This window comes from Aquarana catesbeiana, linkage group LG01 (assembly GCF_042186555.1).
Source record: "Aquarana catesbeiana isolate 2022-GZ linkage group LG01, ASM4218655v1, whole genome shotgun sequence".
NCBI lineage: Eukaryota > Metazoa > Chordata > Amphibia > Anura > Ranidae > Aquarana > Aquarana catesbeiana.
The window spans coordinates 818,874,128-818,891,122 of NC_133324.1; the positions used below are offsets into that span (position 1 = coordinate 818,874,128).

Below are 16,995 nucleotides of genomic sequence, written 5' to 3' on the forward strand. Positions count from 1 at the left end.
AATATTCACAAATGATTTTAGGAGGTTCTTAAATCTTGAGCATATCCTAAAAGTGTCCCCTTTTTTAAGAGGTTTAAAAATACAGCATGTAACATCAGTTATATAATCTTTGTGTTTTTAGGTATGAATCAAAAACACTAGTTATCAGAAAAGGCCACATACCATGTGAATGTTATATAATGTTATCTGGACGTTTAGCTTCAGTCACGGAAGACACAACATCAAGAAGACAAAGCACAACTTCGTTATATGAAGTAGAAGAAGGAGATATTGTGGGGGTAACTATTCAGATATTTTGGGGTTCATATTGTAAAGGAGGAAGAACAAATAGAGCTATATTTTCTCCAGGGAAAATTATTCCAAGGGGCGCGCGTAAGACCACAAGAAATTACTCTGCTTGCTCAGGACTTCCACTCCAACTATCATTCTGCATACTGGTCCTTTATGCATTCATGCCTCCTTTCACACACAGGAGTGATGGTGGGGTGAAGATCATAGATGAGCTTTATTAACACCAATCATATTAACTCAGACAGTCCCTTAAAATCCAGCACACACACACACTTGTACCATTCTTGTATGGCAAAGCAAGGTTGAAATGAAAGAAAAACAACACTCTGTCTACCCCCCCCCCCCCAAACAAAACATTCCTAACACTTGCCCCAGCCTTAAAAAAAAAAAAACATACATACTAGACCATGGAGTCAAGCATTGCCCTTATTGAAGCAAAAACTCTACTTTGACCAATCTTCTTTAGCGCCGCCACCTTTAATTGAGATCTGGCGCATGAACAGACATGCTGCACTTCTCTGGCAGAGACCCCATGGTGTGTGTGCATGGGTGATAGCTAACAAAGGGCAGAGATCTGCTGCATTTCTGTGCATGTGCATCTTACATAATTTTATTCCAGGCCAGAGTTAGGCAGTTAAAAAAAAAATGTCCTTTTTAAAAGCTTTTTTTAATGCAAATATGCAAGAGTAAGGGGGAGGAGACAGGAGAGATGGCCTTAAAGCAGAACTTAACCTTCCTATCCTTTTTAGCCATGAAAACTACCATCATGGCTTCTGTTTGATCTGCGACTGCCATGATGCTGCACATGTGATCAGTTATGACACCAGATATTTGATAGTTTGACAGTTTGGTTAAGAGCACAACCAAAGTGGCAGTTAGCTGTAACTGTTTTTTGAAACCAGTAACTGCCGGTTCACACAGGGGCAACACGACTTGCAGGTCGACTCACAGAGGCGACCTGCACACGACTTCAGCGGCGACTTGCCAAACGACTTCTGTATAGAAGTCAATGCAAGTCGCCTGAAGTCGTCCCAAAAGTAGTACAGGAACCTTCTTCTAAGTCAGAGCGACTTGAGTTGCTCCTATTAGAACGGTTCCGTAGTACAGAACGGGACGCGACTTGTCAGGCGGCTAAGTCGCCTGACAAGTCGCCCCTGTGTGAACCTGGGATAAATCAAAGGTTTTAGTTCCACTTGAAAGAAATTAGTAAAGTTCCGTTATACAGGGGTTGTTTCTGTCAACTTAACTGATGCATTCAAATGAAATACAGTTTTTGTTAACAATGGGAGCTTTGGCTCAGCAGGGATTGCAGTGTAGATATTTTAGGTTACAGAGCTTATCCATCACTTCACACTCATCAAGATATGGAAATTTCTGTCTTAAAGGCCTGAAGGAACTCTAACCAGGGTACATAGTGCTCCAAAGCACACCACCCAAGGATTGAGGGGTTTCATATATTAATGCTCAAAGCAGCTTCCAGAAAAAGAGAGCTACATGTATATCTAAAGGATTTTTTGAAAGATTTGGATAGAGAGTTAAGGGGATAGAACCATTGGGAGGGGGGGGGGATTCACTTTCTCTAATTATAACTGTCGGCAGGAATGAAAGTGAGGGTAAATTCAAAATACTAAGATACCAACAGAACAGGAATAGAGGGAAAATCATCCAGTGGGGAAACTTGTTCTAGAAACAAATATCTAAGGAGGAATTATCCTTGCACTGAACACAAAATGTAATACCCTTGCATCTACAATACAGGAAGTGAAGGCAATAAACCCACATTGTTTTTCAACCCGTCCCCACTCTACTCTGTCCAAAATAAAAGAAAACACTTTGGTTTTTGTTATACTTAAAAATAAAATATATTGCTCAGTTCCTCGCAGCCCGTGACTGGCTGTATTCTCTTCACAGTTACCAAACCTAGAAAAAAGAAAACAGGATCTTTCTAGAATCACTGAGTACACCATGTAATATGTAATGCTCTCTGTTTAGCCCCACAATATGATAACACTAGGACATATAAAGTGTATGAACTGGTATTCCTACCAGTTGAAGGTTTCCAATGCATTGGATTAAACATTATGCAAATCTGTGCAATGTTTTATTTTTTAAATGCATACATACAATCTTGATGAGACACATAATATACTGTATATACCATGAGTCTTGATTGTGATTGGATTCTGGAACTGCATGATTCAACACTGCTCCAAATACCAAAATTCAAGAGAATCAAAAAGTTATACATTTGTGATTCTCCTGATTCATTCATTGCTGGTTTTGCCCCAAAGGTGGCACTTAACCTAGTGGTTTGAACATTAAGAAATAAAAAAGGCGTATGTAGTGGTACAAAGAATGAATAATCACAGTATAAAAATACTGTACTTGATTGAAATGAGAAAAGATTGTAGAACGTGTAGGCAGTGTAGGCAGCAAAAAAAAAAAAAACTGAACTGTTTCCTCATCCACACAATAGAGGGGGATGTGTTAATCCTTCCCACTGGGCTATTGTATTCTGAAGGTTGGGTTGAACAAAAAAAACAAACTGACAGCTCCAGTCGGAGCCTCTGTACTAACGATCCACGTTAGTACAGCGATCTCACCTGCTGTTCTATTGTGTTCTGACAGGGGGACGGACCCCCACCAGAACACTCCGGTCAGTGGTCTTTGCCATTGGCTAAGAGTGCCGATCAGGAGCTGGTCAGCTGCTGGTTTTCCAGCATGCTCATCCGTCAGATTCTTCCATCAATACTATACAGTGGTCTGAATGGGATGAAAGAAAAAATATAACTGATGCCACCATCCATGCTATATAGCCCAGATGGAAGAATCTGACGCTGCAACTATTGTATTCTGACAGCCAGCCATAGCAGCTATCATATCACCTGAACAGTGGGTTTATCTGCATCTGTTTGGCTGACAATTTTCAGTGTAAATTGCCATACACTATGCAAATTTACACTTAAATTCCTAATGAACAGATATAAATTCACTCTGTGGGTGGCCCTATTGCCATCCTCCAAAGGTGTATGGTGGGAGGATGGCAATAGGGCCACCCACGGAGTGAATTTATATCTGTTCATTGGGAATTTAAGTGTAAATTTGCATAGTGTATGCATATTGGGACAAGAAGCAGGAAGGAAGAGTGTTCTGACAGGGGGACGGACCCCCGGCAAAACACTGCAGTCAGCGCTCTTTGCCATTGTCTGAGAGCGCCGATCGGGAGCCAGTCAGCTGCTGGTTTTCCAGGATGTTCCTCTGTCAGAAGCTAGCCAAATGGTTGGTTTCTGTCACCGAATGGCCGAATGTAGGTCGGTTTTTATTGAACTGGCCAATGTCACCTGACATTCGACCCATGTGTACAAGGCTTGACAGTGGGATGCCGCCATTGTCAGAATACACTGTTATGCCTTGTACACACGGACGCATGCTCAGAATAAACTAAGAGATGAAAGCTATTGGCTACTGCCCCGTTTATAGTCCCAACGTACGTGTTTTACGTCACCGCGTTCAGAACGATCGGATTTTCCGACAACTTTGTGTGACCGTGTGTATGCAAGACAAGTTTGAGCCAACATCCGTCGGAAAAAATCCATGGATTTTGTTGTCGGAATGTCCGATCAATGTCCGACCGTGTGTACAGGGCATTAGAGAGGCTTTTCCCCACAGGTCAGTTCAGCAGAAGTTGATCAACAGATCAACTTCTGTTGAATGGCAGTAGCCACACATGAATCGAAATTCGGCTGGTCCCTGCCAATCCTACAGAATCTCGATCCATCTATGGCCAACTTTAGTGTTTTAAACATTAGCGTGTATAGTGAAGAACATGTAAGTAATACCGGTAATTAATACATTTTTCTGTTATCTCTTGGCAGGATATTGGGCTTGTCACCGGTGAGAGATTAGTCTCCTTTGTATGTAAATCCGATGTAGAACTTCTAATAATTGACAAGGAGGTATAATAATCACAAATCACAAATGTTGCAAGTGTGTCTTATTTTTTCAGTGTGATGGTGGATTCACTGTGTTTTTAATGAATAGATAAACTCAGAATAGGCAAATGAATAACTATCTGAAATCTATTTTTATTTTTACACATGCTCTTGATCAAAAGACATCAGGCTAATGCTGGCCATACACTATACAATAAAATCGAAAAACGGACATTTGATCGTGAAAGCAAACGATAGTGCCATCATGTAATGACCAATAAATCATTCAATAAACATAAATTAATCAATTTTTTGTTAATTTTTACCTATACCTAGTGCAAACAGTTCAGACAGGAAACACATTAACTTTTCAATTTATTGTTCGTTCAGCAGAAAATTTCCAAACTCATCCTTCATTTTTTCGGCTCAAAAACGTCCCAACAATTATCAATTTTGTGCCCATTAACTGGCGAAAAACGAACAAACTGGCCGAATGACCAAATTTCGGCCTATTTTTCGTATAGTTTATTGCCAACTTAAGAATGGGAGATTTTGTTCTGTGAGTCAACCTGGCTGTACTGTATTGTATTCCACTGCTATATGTTTTATACTGGCTGTACACAGGCTGAATGAAAAAATCAGATTCTTCCATCACCTGAACAGTGGGTACATCTGCATCTGTTTGGCCAACAATTTTCCATCCAACTCCTTTGATTTTTCAATCCAAAGGTGTCTGGTGGGAGGATGGCAATAGGGCCACCCATGAAGTGAATTTCTATCTGTTCATTAGGAAATTAGGTGTAAATTTGCATATTGGGACAAGAAGCTGGAAGGAAGAGTTTTTATACAGCTTAAGAGAGAACAAGGTGGACTTTGTAATTATGATCATTCACAATGCAGTTATCAAGCAGATGATACGAATAGATCAAAGATGAAATAGCGGTGTCATATTTTGGCTATGCAGTGTGGTGGGACTTTGTGAATCATAAGACTAGCTTGAAAGAATTTCAAATATTTTAGCTGCTAAAACAGGTGAAATATATATATGTCAACTATGCAATTAGTCTGACGTTTTATTTAGATTTACTACTGAAATGAAAACGGGAGAGTTAGAACAGTAAGATCTCACCTATAAATGTTTTATTGACTGAGAGGGATGAGCCGAACACCCCCCTGTTCGGTTTGCACCAGAACATGCGAACAGGCAAAAAATTTGTTCGAACACGCGAACACCGTTAAAGTCTATGGGACTCGAACATGAATAATCAAAAGTGCTAATTTTAAAGGCTTATATGCAAGATATTGTCATAAAAAGTGTTTGGGGACCTGGGTCCTGCCCCAGGGGACATGGATCAATGCAAAAAAAGTTTTACAAATTGCCGTTTTTTCAGGAGCAGTGATTTTAATAATGCTTAAAGTGAAACAATAAAAGTGTAATATTCCTTTAAATTTCGTACCTGGGGGGTGTATATAGTATGCCTGTAAAGGGGCGCATGTTTCCCGTGTTTAGAACAGTCTGACAGCAAAATGACATTTCAAAGGAAAAAAAGTCATTTAAAAGTACTCGCGGTTATATAAATTGTCGGTCCGACAATACAAAAAGTTCATTGATAAAAACGGCATGGGATTTTCCCACAGGGGAACCCCAAACCAAAATTTTTTTAAAAATGGCATGGGGGTCCCCCTAAATTCCATACCAGGCCCTTCAGGTCTGGTATGGATATTAAGGGGAACCCCGCGCCAAAATTTAAATTTAAAAAAAAGGCGTGGGGGTCCCCCTCAAAATCCATACCAGACCCTTCAGGTCTGGTATGGATTTTAAGAGGAACCCCGCACCAAAATTAAAAAAAAAATGGCGTGGGGTCCCCCCAAAAATCCATACCAGACCCTTATCCCAGCATACAACCTGGCAGGCTGGAGGAAAAGAGGGGGGAGGAGAGAGCACCCCCCCTCCTGAACCGTACCAGGCCACATGCCCTCAACAATTGCGCGATTGTGCTACGTTGTACCCAAACAAAATTGACGTCCTTTTTCCCCCACAAATAGAGCTTTCTTTTGGTGGTATTTGGTCACCTAAGCGGTTTTTATTTTGTGTGCTATAAACAAAGAGCGACAATGAAAAAAAAAATGTTTTTTTAATTACTTTTTGCATACATATAATACATATCCAAAAAAAAAAATAAATAAAAAACACATTTATTCATCAGTTAAGGCCGCTATATATTCTTCTATATATTTTTGGTAAAAAAAATTGCAATAGGTGTATATTGATTGGTTTCAGCAAAAGTTATCGTGTCTGCAAACCATGGGATAGATTTAGGAATTTTTTTTTTTTATTATTGTTTTTACTAGTAATGGCAGTGATCTGTGATTTTTAATGGGACTGCGACATTGCGGCGGACAAATCTAACCCCAAATGACACTTTTTGGGGACCAGTGACATTATTACGTTAGTCAGTGCTATAAAAATGCACAGATCAATGTAAAAATTACACTGGCAGGGAAGGGGTTGACACTAGAGGGAGATCAAGGGGTTAAATGTGTTCCCTCAGCGTGTTCTAACTGTAGAGGGGATAAACTCACTGGGACATGAAAGAGATCACTGTTCCCAATCACTGGGAACAGTAGATCTCTGACATGTCCCCTGTCAGAACAGGGATTCGCCTTGTTTACAAAGATCCCTGTTCTGCCTCTGTATTAGGCGACCGCGGGTCGTCGGCAGACATCGAGTCCACCCAACCCGCTGGCACGCTCCCGCAGCATGCAGCGGGAGCGCACCCGCCCGCAACTGCGCCTGAACGAGCCATCATACAGGTATGGCGATTGGCTCAGGAGAGCCGACCTGCCACAGTATATCTGCGTGAGCTGGTCGGCTAGTGGTTGAGAAAGTAAAATGTTTGGGGGTGCTTTGGCAAATCTTCAAAAAAATTAAAACAGTGGCTATCATTGCTGACCTTTCCTTTAGGAACCACTAGTTCTCCAGTAGCTCCAAGGCTGACCTGGAGGAATAATACAGCTCTGGCTTCACCAACTGCAAACTTGTTCTAGGTCATTGGTTTAACCACTTCAGCCCTGGAAGGATTTACCCCCTTACTGACCAGAGCACTTTTTGTGCTGCGTCGTTTAACTGACAATTGCGCGGTCGCGCGATGTTGCATCCAAACAAAATTGACGTCCTTTTTTTCCCACAAATAGAGCTTTCTTTTGGTGGTATTTGATCACCTCTTCGGTTTTTATTTTTTGCACTATAAACAAAAAAAGAGCGACAATTAAAAAAAAAAAAGCAATATTTTTTACTTTTTGCTATAATAAATATCCCCCAAAAATATATAAAAAAAGTTTTTTCCTCAGTTTAGGCCGATATGTATTCTTCTACATATTGTTGGTAAAAAAATCGCAATAAGCGTATATTGATTTGTTTGCTCAAAAGTTATAGCGTCTAAAAAATAGGGGATAGTTTTATGGCATTTTTATTATTATTTTTTTTATTAGTAATGGCGGTGATCTGCAATTTTTATCATGACTGAGACATTATGGTGCACACATCGGACACTTTTGGCTGGCAGGGAAGGGATTAATTAAACACTAGGGGGTGATCAAGGGGTTAAGTGTGTCCTAGGGAGTGATTCTAACTGTGGGGGGGATGGGCTACTACTCACATGACAGTGATTACTGCTCACGATGACAGGGAGCAGTGATCTCTGTCATGTCACTAGGCAGAACGGGCAAATGCCTTGTTTACATCTCCCCGTTCTTCCGCTCCGTGAGACGATCCATGCGCTCGGCGGACATCGAGTCTGCGGGATCCGCTGTCACGGAGCACATGGCAGGCGCACGCGCCCACAATGCCACAATGTACCTGTACGCCCATTTGCCCAGCCGTGCCATTGTGCCGACATATATCGTCACGCAGTGGTCGGCAAGGGGTTAAAAACTGTGTGCCAGACATCCATCATTTTCATAAGAAGGCCAGAAATGACTGCCCACCTCAACACAGGTTTCATTTAATCATTCCTTGATTGATGAGGGACTGTCCCTGATTTGGAACAAAGTCCCTCTGTCCCTCTTTCCTCCTAATTTTGGTCTGAGCTATATAGTATTTTTTTTTTTAATTTTTCAAAAGGTGTTTGCCTGTGCCAAACATTTCCAATTTCTAAATTGCTGCATTTGTAAATTTCAAAAGCCAATATAAAGGAATAATGGTGGTGAAAAAAAGTATTTTTTTTTATACAATTCTCCTTAAAGGGGGCATGGCAGGCAGTGTGTCCTATGCCTACATACATTTGCTAATAAGTGTCCCTCGTTCCAATCTCAAAAAGTTGGGAGGTATGGCTTAGGGTGTATATCTTTCTACTGCATTCTGTAGTTTCAGCTTTTATTTTATGCTAGTGCTACTGTGCAATTCACTGTGAATTTAGTATTTAAGGTATCTACTGTATGTGTTAATGCTTAAAACAATGAATCATGCATTGTTAATCAGTTCCTGCAGTTAAAGTGGAATGTAATGAATGTTGTGGTGAATCCCATATTGAATGTACCGGTAGCTGCTGCCAATTTCCCGACAATAAAATTTACTTATGCATTTTTTAATAGTGTCTTTTTAAATGCAGCAATTTGGGTGCTACCTTACTAAATATAACTTGTTATATTTAAAACAACAAGCTTATTTAAACGAACCTGTCAGCCTGTAGGCACGTGTAGTCTACTTTCTCCACTGCAGGTGGCGCTTGTCCGGAGGGTCAGTGCAGCTGGAGGAAGAAGTTGAGAGGAACCTAGTTCCTTTATGGATTCCTTGGTCATAGGGAGGCAGCTATCCCATTGAATGCTGGAACCCCATGTGACTCCAGTGGCCATCTTGGGTCAGACAGAGTCTATTTAAGACCCTGGTTCCTGGGTTTGGCACACATTTTGCGAGTGGCTAGAGTGAGTACAGGTCACCCATCTGTCAGGGTCAGTACTTCAAGGAAAGGTTTTGGAGGAGTAGTGAAAGTGTAGGAACAGGCCACCCTTCCTGGAAGCCTCCCCATTTGGGTGCAGACAGACCAGGCTGCATTACGCCCCACGCTTTCGCTATTGCCACATTGCTGTTACAACTTGTGAGGGCTCCCGGTCGTGTCGCTTTACCGCTGGGGTGATTGTTTTTGCTGGAATTTCGCTACAATATACTTTTTTGAAATTGCACTTATAGTCTGTGTGTTTTCTTGCACCACATCACACTGCACCTTCCCATACTTGTCGGCAGTCGGTAAAATATGACCCTTTTTGCAGTGGGTGCAGGCAGAGCAGTGGGGACCATCATTGCACCATTAGGAGTAGCCTTGGCGCTGTGCTGCAGTTTAAGTGGTTCAATATCTCCCTTGCTGGGTGGATGGGGAGGCTGGAGAGTGCTATGTGTCTGTATCAGGTTAATGCCTGGCTGATCGCGAAGCTGGCCATCAAATCCTTGGTGGATGACACCTGCGAAACAGTGATGGTGTTACCGGAAGAGGACCGGTCCCACATGGAACAAATCGTAGTGCGCCTGGAGGACCTCTTCAGAGTCAACATGACAGTTCCCGAGTTAATGTAGAGATTCTTTATCCACGGGCAACAGGAGGACAAAAGCCTCACCCACTTTGTGGTAGCACTCCAAAGTCTGTGGAAGGGCCTAGAAAAGAAGGATGTACACGGCTGGTCTGATATAACCTTTTCAGACAAAAGACTGAATGATCAGTTTGTAGTGGGCATGAAGGCCGGGCAAGTCAGGTGAGCCCTACAGGAGTGAATTAAAGTGCAACCCACCCTCTCATTTATCAATACTGTAGTTGATACGGTTGTGTGGGAGCAGGAAGAGATGGAAGCAACCATGGTGGTGATGAAGAAGCAGGAACCGCTACACCTAAAAGAAGAGGCTTTGGCCCTTGTTGGCCATATAGATGGCCATAAGGGAGCTCGCACAGAAGATGGCGTCCTTGAAGAGATGTCCACATTTAAACAGGATTCGGCAGATTTCTCTAGGGACAAGAATCCATTGCGAAGGGACCCTGATGAAGACCAGAAGTGCTGGCAGTGTGGACGCTTTGGACATGTGGCCCGGAACTGTGGTCAGCCTGAAATCATAAGCTCCCATAGGCTGCTGTTAAACTAGTGGCTTCCAGGACAGGGGGACGGCCCCTGGGATCGTCAGCACAAAGTCCCATCAGATCTAAGGCTATGGTCATGCCAAGTCCAGTGGTGAATGAGTGAAGATTCAGATAGACGACCAGGTGGTGGAGTGAGTGGGGGTCATGGTGACTCACAGCCCAGTGAGCTTAGCAGTACGTGTCATTCTGGGCATTAACATTTTGAAAGACTTAGGAATTACACCACTTGCTGTGCAAGTTCAAGTATTCAGGCCGGTGGGCTGTGGTTTGAGAACTATCCGGCTCAATGTGATCCTAGCCTATGAGTCCTACCAAAAGGCAGTGCAAAAGCAGCCTGAGCAAGTAGGGGTTGTCCATACACCTGTCAGGGCTGGGCTCAGCCCTCCCTTCCCTGAGCTGGCCACTCAGTTGTTGGCTAATTGCCAGCTCCCATTTCTGTCCACAGTTACCCAGCTGTTGTTGATTCTGCTTGTCAGTCCTGCATACTTAAAGTCGTCCAGCTCACTTGATCTCTGCCTTCGCCTTTGTCAACATCATGGAGACTTTTTCCTGAGTTCCTGTTGAAGACTTGCTCCTGAGTTCCTGTTGAAGACTTGCTCGGCTGACTTTCCTTCTGGCTCCTGATCCTGCTTGCTGTACTACTACGTTTATCTCTGGCTCTCTGACATTTGCTTGGCTGACTACCCGATCCGGTTACTAAACTCTGGCTTGTTTTGACTACGCTTACTCTGTTTACCTTATTTTTACTATTATTAAACAAGTGTGATTTAACTATACTTCTGTCTCGATCTGATTCATGGTTCCTGATAGTAGGCGAAGGCCATGAATTCAGAAGATACAGTCAATCCACTTGTTGGTAATATTTTTTCCAGATTGGATGAGCAAAATCACTGCATGGATCAGTTTGCCATAGCGTTACAAACGCTCCTGAGTCGCACGGCTCACATGGAAACTCCCACTGTGGCTGCTACGGTACTACCTGAGTTGCAGGCCATCCCTGCTGCTGCGCCAATCTCTGTACAGGCACCCACCTCGAGTATTACCTCTATAAGAGGTATGTCTGGTTCCGCTCTGCTTCCCCAGCGATTTGGGGGCGATCCAGTTCAATGCAGAGGGTTTCTCAACCAGGTTGAGATTTACTTTGTAACCCAATTTCACGAAACGTAGTATGTTTATATTCTCTACATGTATGTATTTTATTGCTTATGAATAAACTGCATAACTTGATGCTAGTGTTTGATCACGCGCCTTCCATCCATCCTTCCCATACTATCTTCTTCAGACCACTCCGGGTCAGTCTAGGCAGCGGGACACACATGACCACTTTCTCCAATTTAGCTATTATAACAGTACTACGTACCTATACCAATAACGCCCTCACGAGCACAGGAGTAAGTCTTTTTTGTTTATATTTTGCATGAGATTTACTTTGAGATGCTGCCCCAGGCGTTTCCCACAGACAGAAGCAAAGTAGGCTTCGTGATATCTTTGCTTTCTGAGAGAGCCTTGGCCTGGGCAAACCTTCTATGGGAGATGCAAAAACCTGTTGTCTTGAGTTACCCTGACTTTGTGGCCTCCTTTAAAAGGGTATTTGACGTTCCCGCACGCTCCGCTTCTGCTGCCAAGTGCCTCATGTTCATCAAACAGGGTACGAGAACTGTTGCCGACTACGCCATTGAATTCTGTACTCTGGCAGCAGAGGTTGCTTGGAACAATGAGGCCCTCATGGCTGCTTTTTCTCATGGTATCTTGGTTTCCATTAAGGATGAGATAGCAGCCCGAGATATACCCACTGAGCTGGAGAAGTTGATCACGTTTGCCATCCTCATTGACTCCAGATTCAGAGAAAGACTCTCTTTTAAGGAGCGCTTGCGGAAGCTTCCTGTACGTTTGCCTCCAAGCTTTGCAGTCCCACCGGTGCCTCCCTCACCTCCTATGCCTCCTGGTACTGAGTCGGTCAGTGAAGTTGAACCCATGCACTTGGGCTTCACGTGTCTCTCTGTGGATGAGAGAGCCTTTAGGAGGAGGGAGAGATTGTGCCTTTATTGTGGCTAGGCAGGTCACTTTTTGAAGTCTTGGAACACCCGAACCTTGAAGTCCTGTCATGGACAGACCTTAGGTGGTGTTGTGTCGTCCCCAGTTATCCAGAAGGATAAGCCCCTGGTTTTGGTCACCCTTTCTTGGGCTGAGTCGTCCTTTGAGATACAGGCTCTAATCGACTCTGGGGCTGCAGGCATGTTCATTGATGCTGCCTTTGTATCGCAGCACTCGATTCCGCTGCAGCTGCGTGACACACCACTTGCCATTGAGGCTCTTGACGGAAGACCTCTACAGCCTGTCCATGTGACTCATGAGACAGTTCCATTGTCCATGGCCATAGGGGCTCTTCACCATGAGATAATCTAATTCCAAATTATTTCCTCACCTAGGTTTCCGCTGGTTATTGGTTATCCTTGGTTACAGAGGCACAACCCCTCTTTTGATTGGCTCCATGCTGAGGTTCTCTCCTGGTCACCACAGTGCAGTGAGACATGCATCCAGAAGGTAGCCAAGGTCCTGTGCACCTCTTCACTCTCCTACCTGTCGGAGGAGTACCGCAATTTTAGCGACGTCTTTGACAAAGGTCAAACCGGTAGTTTGCCTCCACACCGGCCTCATGATTGTGCAATTGACCTTCAACCTGGTGCCATACCCCCTCATGGCCGGTTTACCCTTTGTCGGTCTTGAAGGATAAGGCCATGGAGGAGTATGTTGCAGACGCACTTTCTCGAGGTTTCATCCGCAAATCATCGTCTCCTGCTGGTGCTGGTTTCTTCTTTGTGAAGAAGAGCAGTGAACTGAGATCTTGTATTGATTATAGGGGTCGCAATCATTTCACGATTAAGAATGCCTACCCGATTCCGTTGATTACAGAGTTATTTGACCGCCTCAAGGGAGCAACGGTTTTCAAGAAGCTTGATTTGAGAGGGGCATACAATCTTGTACGGATTAAGGAGGGCGACAAGTGGAAAACTGCGTTTAATACCAGAACAGGCCATTATGAGTACCTCGTAATGCCTTTTGGCCTTTGTAACGCCCCGGCAGTTTTTCAGGAATTTATTAACGATGTCCTCCGAGATTTGTTGCAATTATGTGTGGTGGTTTATCTCGATGATATCCTCATATTTTCAAAGTCCCTGGAGAGCCCCACACAGATGCCTGTCATGTGCTTCAGAAACTAACAGAAAACAATCTCTATTGTAAACTGGAGAAGTGTGAGTTCCATCGTGAACAGGTTAAATTCCTGGGCTATGTCATTTCCACTGCTGGTTTTTCGATGGACCCAGACAAACTTTCGTCAGTCCTACAGTGGCCCCGACCCGTGGGTTTATGTCCTATGCAGCGTTTCCTGGGCTTTGCCAACTATTATCGGAAGTTTATTCGTAACTTCTTGTCTCTGGTCAAGCCCCTGACTGATATGACCAGAAAGGACGGTAACCCACAGAGTTGCTCTCCGGAGTCCATTAAGGCCTTTGAGATTCTCAAGGCTGCCTTTGTTTCTGCTCCTGTGTTGGCACATCCTGATCCTACGTTGCCTTTTATCCTAGAAGTTGATGCTTCTGAGACTGGAGTTGGCGCCCTTCTGTCTCAACGTCCTAACTCTGAGAGCGCTATGCATCCGTGTGGCTACTTTTCCAAGAGATTGTCACCTACAGAATGCAATTACGAGATTGGTGACAGAGAGCTTTTGGCGATCATTTTAGCCCTGAAAGAATGAAGACATCTCCTTGAAGGTGCCACCATGCCGGTTCTCATTCTTGCTGACCATAAGAATCTCACATTCTTGTCTGAGGCTAAGCGCCTCTCTCCCAGAAGTGCGCGATGGGCTCTTTTCTAGTTTTAATTACATTGCTTTAATTCTTACCCGGTACTAAGAATGTAAGGGCTGATGCCTTGTTACGACAATTTTCCTCCATTTCCAAGTGGGAGTCGATTCCGGTTCCTGTGATCCCTCCTGATCGTATTCTGGCTACGGTTCGCACCAGTCTTACTTCTGCTTCGCGTGACAAAATTCTTGCTGCTCAGGTCCATGCTCCTCCTGAGAAACCTTGTGACCACTGCTTTGTCCCAGAGAGTCTCTGTACTGCCGTGCTCCAGACTTACCATTCTCCCAAGGCAGCTGGCCACCCTGGGAAGAATCAACTCGTTTGGGCCATTTCCCAACAATTCTGGTGGCCTAGTCTACGGGCTGATATAACTGCCTTTGTAGCTGCCTGTTCCATGTGTGCTCAGAGTAAGACTCCACGACACCTTCCAGTGGGCCTCTTACAACCCATACCCAATGCAGAGAGGCCCTGGACCCACCTGTCTATGGATTTCATTGTGGAGTTACCCAACTCCCAAGGCAACACTGTTATCCTTATGGTGGTCAACCGGTTCTCAAAGATGTGTCACTGTATTCCGCTTAAGAAGCTACCCACTTCTAAGGAACTGGCTTCCATTTTTGCTTGGGAGATCTTTCGCTTACATGGGCTACCCAAAGTGATTGTCTCGGACAGGGGTAGTCAGTTTGTCTCCCGGTTCTGGCGAGTCTTTTGTGCACAGTTGGGAATTCAGCTTGCTTTCTCCTCTGCGTATCATCCGCAGTCTAATGGGGCCGCAGAACGAGCCAATCAGTCCTTGGAGCAATTCTTACGTTGCTATATTTCTGACCATCATAACAACTGGTCAGACCTATTACCATGGGCAGAGTTTGCTCACAACAGTGCCTTGAATTCTGCTTCCCGATTGTCCCCGTTTATGGCGAATTATGTCTTCCAACCTTCCTTGTTGCCTGACTCGTTTTTTCAGCAGAGTATTCCTGCGTTAGAGGAGCATCTCTGTGGTCTTCGTTCCACTTGGGCACAAGTTCAGAAAGGCTTTGCAACATGCTAACGATAGGTAGAGACTCCATACTGACCGCAGACACCTGCCTGCACCTTCCTCTCAGGTTGGGGACAGAGTCTGGCTGTTGTCTCACAACCTCCGACTTCGTGTTCCTTCTTTGAAGTTCGCACCTCGTTTTATTGGGCCTTTCCGTATCCTTCGCATTATTAACCCAGTGGCTTACGCCTTGGACCTTCCTCCTAGTATGCGCATCTCAAATGTGTTTCATGTCTCCTTATTGAAACCTTTGGTCTGCAATCACTTTACCACCTTGGTGCCATGTCCTCAACCTATACAGGTTGAGAACCATGAGGAGCATGAAGTACAATCCATTGTTGACTCCCGTAGGTTCCGTGGGCGCATTTAGTACCTGGTGCATTGAAAGGGGTACGGTCCGGAGGAACGCTCTCGGGTCTCATCCTCAGATGTACATGCCCCTGTCCTCATCCATGATTTCCATAGATGTTTTCCCCTCAAGCCCGGGGGTCCTCTGAGGGGGAGGGGTCATTGAGGAGGGGGTACTGTCAGGGCTAGGCTCAGCCCCTCCTTCTCTGAGCTGGCCGCTCAGCTGTTGGCTAATTGCCAGCTCCCATCTCTCTCCACACTTACCCAGCTGTTGTTGATTCGTCAGTCCTGCCTACTTAAAGTCATCCAGCTCACTTGATCTCTGCCTTCGCCTTTGTCAACATCACAGAGACTTTCTCCTGCGTTCCTGTTGAAGACTTGCTCGGCTGATGTTCCTTCTGGCTCCTGATCCTGCTTGCTGTACTACTACGTTTATCTCTGGCTCTCTGAAATTTGTTTGGCTGACTACCCGATCTGGTTACTGAACTCTGGCTTGTTTTGACTACGCTTACTCTGTTTACCTTATTATTATTATTATTAAACAAGTGTGATTTAACTATACTTCTGTTTCGGTCTGATTCATGGTTCCTGATAACACCCCCCAAACAAATTTTACTCCTGGCACCCTCCAAGAGGTAGTGGGGTTCACAAGAAATTGCAAAGTGCTACGGTCATGGTGGAGCTCGGTAAAGACCTAGCAATACCAGGGGAGCGGTTGGTCATCCACACCTTATCCAAGGTCCACAAGGGGAAGTTGTTAGTTTAGCCTATCAATCTGGAAACTTCTCAGATCCCCTTCCTTAAACATAACACCATAGCAGACCTCTATGTGGTGCCCTACCACTGCATTTTGGAGGCCCAGACCAGGGTGGAAGCAGTCTACGCCCATTGCAGGCAGCAATGACATCCTTGAATGAGCTGCAATATAAATCACTGCTGGAACAGCTGGCCATTCCTTTCCAGGACTATTCCCTACCTCAGCAATGACTATTTCTTTAACTGCTAGAGATACATCTACTGGCCTTTGCCACTAGCCCTGAGGACTACGGCTGCACAGAGACCATTGACCACCTGATTCATGCAGGGGGCGCTCCACCCATCCGAAAGCGGTACCATCATATTCCCCCAATCCTGTGCCAAGAGGTCAAGAACTTGATCTGCAAAATTCTACAGAATGGGGTAATTCGGGAAAACCATAGCCCATGGGCTGCTCCCGTTGTCCTGGTTTGAAAAAATTAAGGCAGTCTGTGACTGTGTGAATTGCCGCTCTTTCGACTAAGCAGTGCCCCCAGTACATTCCAACACCTGATGGAGAAATGCTTTGGATATTTAAATTTTGAAACTGTGTTAGTCTATCTGGATGATAGAATTTTCTCAAAAATATTTGAGGACCATGTCTA

General features: G+C 44.3%; 1 protein-coding gene across 4 annotated transcripts in view; it reads left to right on the forward strand.

Annotated features, from left to right (window-relative positions):
• The window catches only part of LOC141114803 (cyclic nucleotide-binding domain-containing protein 2-like), a 218,222-nt gene that overhangs the window by 29,365 nt on the left and 171,862 nt on the right, over window positions 1–16,995 (forward strand). For all 4 annotated transcript variants that reach the window (XM_073608422.1, XM_073608423.1, XM_073608424.1 and 1 more), the window contains 2 exons: window positions 122–278; window positions 4,167–4,247. In XM_073608422.1, the coding sequence (XP_073464523.1) occupies window positions 122–278; window positions 4,167–4,247 (238 nt within the window). The remainder of the gene's footprint in view (window positions 1–121; window positions 279–4,166; window positions 4,248–16,995) is intronic.